The sequence below is a fragment of the Pinus tabuliformis genome, chromosome 9 (genome assembly GCF_031772625.1).
Source record: "Pinus tabuliformis cultivar Carrire ecotype Pingquan chromosome 9, CPIR1, whole genome shotgun sequence".
Lineage (NCBI taxonomy): Eukaryota > Viridiplantae > Streptophyta > Pinopsida > Pinales > Pinaceae > Pinus > Pinus tabuliformis.
Window position 1 is genome coordinate 1517410504 of NC_142307.1, and position 8048 is coordinate 1517418551.

At 40.4% G+C, this 8048-nt stretch overlaps 1 protein-coding gene across 1 annotated transcript; it reads left to right on the forward strand.

Moving 5' to 3' along the window:
* The first annotated feature begins 6524 nt into the window (after positions 1–6524).
* Positions 6525–7409, forward strand: LOC149154366 (uncharacterized). Its single transcript, XM_089444125.1, has 4 exons — positions 6525–6669; positions 6774–6839; positions 6924–7031; positions 7258–7409. The coding sequence occupies exons 1-4, from the start codon at positions 6525–6527 to the stop codon at positions 7407–7409; spliced, it is 471 nt and encodes a 156-aa protein (XP_089300251.1).
* The last annotated feature ends 639 nt before the right edge of the window (positions 7410–8048 follow it).

Below are 8048 nucleotides of genomic sequence, written 5' to 3' on the forward strand. Positions count from 1 at the left end.
ACACAGTAAAATTTCATTACATTCACTTATAAAAAAAACTGTGCGCTCTTTTCTTTTTGCATTTCAATGCAAATCCAATACATTAAAAATGATTTATGCACTGTTGTGCATCTCCCTTGGTTTTTCACTGCTGCAAGCTTCACCACCACTCAGTAAAAAAACATACCTTATACTTTTGCGCTCCCCTGTTCTTTTGTTGCTGCTAGCTTCTATTTTCATATCCCGTGTGCAAAAATTACCACATGAGCACTGCTGTGCAAAAAAAATACACCTGCTTCACGTGCGCTCCCCTGTTTTTCATGAGCTGTGTGCAACAACCAACAAAAAAGGTTTTTCGCTGCTCCCCTTTTTTAATGGTCAACGCAACAACGTTGAGCACATTTCACTTGGCTCATTATATAAAAAAACTTAATACAAAACATTCCCATTAAAACATACAACGAACACACATAAAAAAAATTTACGTGCCGTATATAAGACTTCAATATTTTACCAACTATTTATGAATGCCATTTAATTCTCAGCATGGCGATCAATTCTTTTGCTGACAAGTCGGCGGTCAAACTGAAGGTTTGATTTTACTCCACGCAAGACTTTTAATTTCTGGTTCGTATGCAGGTTGAACAATCGACGGCGGAGATCGATGGAGCTGATCGAACGGCTGACAAGAATATCGGGTGGCCTTACCTGACTGAACGATAGCACCCGAGAAATGACGTTTGCTTATGTATGCTGAGAGCCACGCGGCAGCACTATATTATATCGGGCTCAAAAATACGGAGATTCCCTTCGCCGGAAAATGGTCCGAGAAGTTTCAGGCGGGTATGCTGAACGGTTTCGGTCTGCCGTCGTTTGTGCTTGCTGAGTCGGCTGCCCACGCCCGCCTGCAGCCTGCAACCTGCAGTTGGAATTAACATTCCAACACTCCCCTTTAATTTCAACTGCTGGGCGTTCAAACATACCCAAACACTTCCTCACATGGAGGGATTCCCCAACACTGCTGTTACAAAAATATCTTCCTCACATAGAGGGATTCACCAACTGCTTCTAATGCAGTTCACAAACAAACAAAGTTGTCTTCCTCTTAATAGAGGGATTAACCTGAAACTGTGCTTAAGAGCACCTTCCTCATGACAGAGGGATTCACCATTACAATGTGCTGAAGAGCACCTTCCTCTTGACAGAGGGATTCACCTGTGACTATGTTGAAAAGCATCATCCTCTTGATAGAGGGATTTACCACACCATGCTAAAAAGCATCTTCCTCTTGACTGAGGGATTCACCATGACACTGTGCTGAAAAGCACCTTCCTCTTTAATAGAGGGATTACAAACAGACACTGCTTTACACGCAGTTTCAAAAACAAACAATCATTGCACTGTTCTTTTATGCTGCTGCATATTCTCTGCTGCACTGTTGTGCCATCTTCTTTGTTGCGTCTACCCCACACTGCTGTGTCTACACTTGCTGTTGTGTTGCTGCACTTCACTTACATTTCTTTGCAAGCTCTGCATTGCTGTGCATTCTTCAAGGACAAAATACTCTGTCTTTTCTGGAACAATTACTCTGTCCCACCTTACAAATTTACACTGCTGTGTGTAAATATTTCTTACATTCACTGCTGTTGCATATATTGCATTTCAATTCAATGAACAACACATTCATTACAGTTACATATACTGTTGTAAAGAAAAAATTTCTTTTACATGTGCTGCTGTCCATTACCTTTCATTTCTTCAACAAAACTTCATGCTGCTGCATTTTCTTATTTGCATTGCTGTGTGCTTCTCCTTCTTGCCATCATGCTGCTGTCCATAACTTCTTGTTGCTGCATTTTTCATATTCACTGCTGTCCATACCCATAACCATAGACTGTCATCCCTGGGTTTTTATTTGCTGCTGCGTTGCCTCTGCAATTTGCACTGTGGCTGCCTTTTGTTTCATCATACTGCTGTGTGCCCATACACTAACTCTTTACTCTCCATTACTTGCACATAGAGAGAAATCATCCTCACGCTGTTTTGCGCTGCATTCTCCACACAACAAAAAAAATTAACACGGACTGTTGCCTTTTCTTTTTACACCCTTGCTTCACACAATCTTAGTCTTCATTCATTTTTTTTATTTACACAATGCACTACTGTGCAGTTCCTTTCATTTTTCTGCTGCCACACATTATCATTCACCCATGTGCATTAAAAATCTGCTGTCCCTGTTTTTCTTTATGCATTTCTTTGCATGCTGCATTGCATATGAAGAAAAACATTACATTTTTTTTACTGCTGAGTATTGTACTCACTCTGCTGTGAGTGTGTTCTCTCACATTACATAGAAGGAAACTACCTTCCGTTGCTATGCATTTCAATGCATGTGCACCACAAAAAAAAAAAAATTCCAAACTGTTGTTTTATGTTCTGTCTTCCCACTGCTGTGAGGGTCTCCATGCCTTGCATACTTCTTATTGCGCTGCTGCACTTTACATTTGAGCGCTGTCCCATTTTCTTCTCTGCTGTTATGGCAGATTTAACTTCATATTTTTCCTTTATAAAAAAAAATCTTCATCAAAGAGTGACTGTTAAGACAGTTCAACAACAAAAATTACGAGCTCCTCTTTAATGTGTGCTTGTCTTCTTTTGGCAGACTCTTCTCAAAACAAATTTAGATCCACTGGGGAGTTCAAGGGGTTTTCATATTGTCTTTCCTTCCTTCTCCATACTTGTGTAACTTTCTTCTTTTGCATGGGTCTAGCTTGTGTAAGAGCCCATGTCAAGTTACAATCTCGTGCCATATGCCCAATGTTATGACACTTGAAGCATTCAACTTTATTCATGAATAAGAATTCATGATTTCTTCTTGTGAAATTATTTCTTGGAGATTGTCGGGGACCACAACATCTATCTCCATGAAATGCTCTACAGTCTTTTGCCATATGACCAAAGTTTGAGCAAGCATAACAATAACCATAAAATGAACTTTGGTACCTGTGAGATGGAGGTTTCCTTGATGTACTTCTGAAGCCTTGCTGCCTTGAGATCCTTTGATGATCACCATTGCCTCTTGCCTTCTTGCCATCAGCTACATTTCTTCTTGGAGCTGGTTTTCTACTTGGAGTAGGATTTCTTCTATTGCAGCCTTCATCATTCTCCTTGCCTTTGCTGGAACTAGAAGCATCACAACTTCTTTCTGGCTTCTTCACATCTCCTTTGCTTAGAGCATCTTCATTCTTGTTTGAGGGTTCACCTACATACCCAAGTCCTGATTTATCAAATGGAGATCTGTGATAGCTGAGCATGTCATCCAAAGCTTGAGAGCTCTTCATGATCTTGTTCATCCCTTCAACCTTCTTCCTGAGGAGGACAATCTCTTCTTCTAACTCTTCACATTCATTATTTTTCTTTGCTAGTTGTCCCTCAGTTTCTTCCTTGCTACGAGTAGCTTCAGCTGCTACTATTTTGAAGGAGATAATATTTGTCTTCATTTTGGAGATTTCTTCATCTTTTGCTTGACTGCTCTTCATTTTCTTTTCAGCTCCTTGTGCCTGCTTCTTGGCTTCTTGTAGTTCGGACTTAAGGGAGGAGACCTCTACCTTGTACTGTCCAATCTCTTCTACAAGCTTGTTCACTCTCTTGTGCCTTTGTTCAAGTTGACTTAACAAGTCATCTTCCTGCTTCTTTGCTTTATTTAGCTGATTTGTCATTGATATGACTTCTTCATGATGTTTTCTCTTGCTTTCATCAAGTTCCTTCTTAAGCTTGGCGAGCTCTTCATCCCTTTCTTTTACTTGAAGCTTCATGAGGTCAAGCTTTTCATTCTCAGCTTCTATGATGGGTACATAAGTTTCTTCTTGACTCATTGTCATGGTCAGTGCTCCCTTTACATGAAGGTCATGCAGTCTGTCCCATATATCCTTTGCTGATGTATATTTTCCTAGATTCCTCTTCACAGAATCAGGCAGTCCATCCAAGATAGTCTTTGCTGCTTGTGCATCATACTCCATGGATTCTTTATCCATCTCGCTGTCATCAATCACTGACTCCCAGACTTCAATCCCTTGAAACTGTAAGAAAGCCCTCATTTTTATTTCCCATACATCAAAGTTTCCATCAAACTTTGGGGTTTCAAATAGAATGTATTCTAATGGATTGCCTTCTAGTTTAGTAGAGGAGGGAGACACATTTTTAGCAAGCTTGGAGGCTTTCTTCTTTGACCTTGCCATTCTTATCTAGGCTTCAAATACTTGACTGTGTTTTTCTTAATCACTGACTGTTTCTATAATGGTAACACAAAGGAAAGCTTTGAGAAATACCTTAACCCTTTTGGCTGTGGCTTCACACTGCTGGAGAGCCTTCACTGCTGCAACAAGAGTCCTTCCTTCAGCATCTTTGAGCCTTCAAAGAGCCTGGACTAGCTCTGATACCACTGTTGGGAATTTTTCAATGGGAAAATACCAAAAACCAAACAAACAAACACCACAGAGCCAATGCTCTGTTTCATTTCTTCCAGGACCTTTGCACAGGGAAGCTATTAAAACAAATATACTCATAGCAGTCCATTACACAGCCATAAAACATTTCTATTGATTAAAATATAAAGCCTGATACAAACTTCATCCTCTTTCACTCAGAGGGATTTTCCAAAAATACATTCAGCCAACTCTCATACATATTCATCCTCTTTGCTGAGAGGGATTCACCAAAATATTTCAACCAATAAAAACTACTCTGTCTCCCCCTGAGAATTTACTGAGCTGGGTTTACTGCTGTAAAACCCCTTTTAAATTCACTGCTGTGAAAAACTATTTTTACATACACAGTAAAATTTCATTACATTCACTTATAAAAAAAACTGTGCGCTCTTTTCTTTTTGCATTTCAATGCAAATCCAATACATTAAAAATGATTTATGCACTGCTGTGCATCTCCCTTGGTTTTTCACTGCTGCGAGCTTCACCACCACTCAGTAAAAAAACATACCTTATATTCCCCTGTTCTTTTGTTGCTACTAGCTTCTATTTTCATATCCCGTGTGCAAAAATTACCACATGAGCACTGCGGTGCAAAAAAAATACACCTGCTTCACGTGCGCTCCCCTGTTTTTCATGAGCTGTGTGCAACAACCAACAAAAAAGGTTTTTCGCTGCTCCCCTTTTTTAATGGTCAATGCAACAACGTTGAGCACATTTCACTTGGCTCATTATATAAAAAAACTTAATACAAAAAATTCCTATTAAAACATACAACGAACACACATAATTTTTTTTTACGTGCCGTATATAAGACTTCAATATTTTACCAACTATTTATGAATGCCATTTAATTCTCAGCATGGCGATCAATTCTTTTGCTGACAAGTCGGCAGTCAAACTGAAGGTTTGATTTTACTCCACGCAAGACTTTTAATTGCTGGCTCGTATGCAGGTTGAACAATCGACGGCGGAGATCGATGGAGCTGATCAAACGGCTGACAAGAATATCGGGTGGCCTTACCTGACTGAACGATAGCACCCGAGAAATGACGTTTGCTTATGTATGTTGAGAGCCACGCGGCAGCACTATATTATATCGGGCTCAAAAATACGGAGATTCCCTTCGCCGGAAAATGGTCCGAGAAGTTTCAGGCGGGTATGCTGAACGGTTTCGGTCTGCCGTCATTCGTGCTTGCTGAGTCGGCTGCCCACGTCCGCCTGCAGCCTGCAACCTGCAGTTGGAATTAACATTCCAACATTTAATACTTTGTAAATTCATAAATCTACTCTGTTATAAAGCTATAAACCTCAATGGAAGCATCGTGATCCATTTAGATATCAGATATCGGATTATCTCATTGTAATGAAACACCAACTAATTTTAGCGTTTATTTCTTCAAACAAAGACACTAATGTCACACCCACTTAAATGTACATACAATTTTTTAAAAAAAATACACGCATAAACATTATAACCATTAAACATTACCACCATTAAGTTCAAGGTTCATCATATTAATAATTCCGTCTTACCTACGCATCTTATACCTTATCATTATGGTGTTACAATTCAACCTTAAGTACTTCATACATCGAAATACTAATGGCATGCATTAAAGAATATATATATACAAATCATTATACAGTTGGCACGCCCTTACATTAACATATATAATCCTTGTCCACATATGTCATTGACTGTGTTTAACTTCGGGTCTCAGTTGTAACTTACCACGCGGCTTCTCCCTGTCAGCATTGGGGTTTGGTTTATGTATTGATTATATGTTATAGCTGCCGTAGATGTTTGAACGTTTTGTATTAATGGGCGTGGCCTTCCATGGTCCCGCCACAGCACTCAACTGGTGACAGCTCTTTCCAGCCTTTACTGTGAACCGTCCTTCCAGGGCAGGTGGCATGGCCTGGTTACTCCAGCCATGTGACACCTTGGGGAAGCCAACATTGATTTCTCCGCCAACAACTCCCGCCATACTTCGACGGTCTAGATCTTTTCTGGAGATCGGAGGGCGGAAATTCTATCAGGGTTTATCGGTGGTATTTATGTGGCCATTCACCGTGTTAGATCATTTGACGTCCGCGGCTAATGCGGCTCGATCACTGCTTCTGCTCAAGTTCGTCTTCCAACCATTCATTGCTGCAACCTGCAGTGCTCCGGAGCTGGGTTTCGTTGCTATGAACCTTACAGGTAATCATGGTGTCTTTTCGTTCCTCAGCTTATGTTTGCTTTAATGGTTAGCTATCTCTGAGTTTTCTTACCGCCATTTACATTTTCTGTCAAGTTTCATACAGTTGTTTGGCTGTGCTCCGGGCGATCTCCATATCGACTTGTGCTGCAACAATCTCCTAACACCCCAGGTAAGGATCCTCGGCGTTTCAGAGTTTATTTGTTTGGAGAATTTCAGGTTTACAGTCACGTAAACCCGGTGTGGTCTCATGCAGATCAGGTTTTCACTGAGGTTTTCCATCCGCTTTCGGCTTCTTTGTTAAGAACCCTCCACAGTTGGCCGCGGCTTAATTTAAGTTGTGAATGTGTCTATCATGTTACAAGTTAATAACTGTAAAGGTTTCTTGGGTTGATTATACCCACCTGTTCTCTTCTTGCTTTGTAAATATATGTATACAAGTAGCCGCCTAGCGGCAGACCTTGGATTCTTAACGGTCTGCATGACCCAGATCTGGCCTTCACGCGCAGATACAGTCATGAACATTTCGGGCTCGTTCCCTTACACAGTGTATTGATATGTTTTAATGATTATTTTTACTGTCGATACAGTTATGAACATTTTACAGCCCTCTGGCATCTTCACTGTTGTATCAGGTTATTTTCGTTTAAAGTCCCTTATGCATGAAGCAGACTTAGGGTTTGTAACTGTACCGCTGTTGTTCTTTGTTGAGCGGATTTTTGCTTTTTCACCTAGTCATTAGTATTATTCTAATGCATGCTATTACAGTCGCATACACAGGTTTTCTATTCAATAGACTTACGTCCCCTGTTTACTCGCATGCACAGTTTCTTTCTCAGATTTAGTATGAGTAAAAGATATTATCAGTTCATGCCCCGACTCGGGTAGCAGAACGTCTCTTATACTGTCTACATGCTATAAATCTGCACATATATAAATAATTTCCCATAGTAATCATTAATGTTATAGCATTTGAGCTATGGTTATTCTTCTGTTATCGTTATGGTTTATCGTAGCACACAGTTTGTAGTTTATATGTGTCTGTATACAGGAAATGCTATGCCTCGGGTTTACCATCGGCCAGTAACACAGGCCCAAAGACTTGTTGTCAACCCTTGTCATAAGGTGAGGCTCTTGGGTCTACTGTCCAAAGTTCTCTGTACAGAACCTTCGGTTGGACATGCACGGTTTTTGTGTTAAAATTGTTTTTAACCGACTTATCCTCTCGCTTACAGTCGGCGTCTTTCTTTGTTTCAAAAGATACAACCCTTACTCGTTTGCAGCCCCGGCATTCCCAGTTTACCAGATATAAAGTTTACTTCCGTTTAATAACCCCCTTCTCTAATAACACTGGGGTCGTGACTGCTACACTGTAGCCCGT

Excerpts from the sequence above, each read along its gene's own strand:
- LOC149154366 (XM_089444125.1), top strand. The coding sequence starts at position 6,525 with ATGTGGCCATTCACCGTGTTAGATCATTTGACGTCCGCGGCTAATGCG. Across the intron at positions 6,670-6,773 it reads CGTTGCTATGAACCTTACAG|TTGTTTGGCTGTGCTCCGGG; the intron begins GTAATCATGGTG and ends AGTTTCATACAG. Across the intron at positions 6,840-6,923 it reads ACAATCTCCTAACACCCCAG|ATCAGGTTTTCACTGAGGTT; the intron begins GTAAGGATCCTC and ends GGTCTCATGCAG.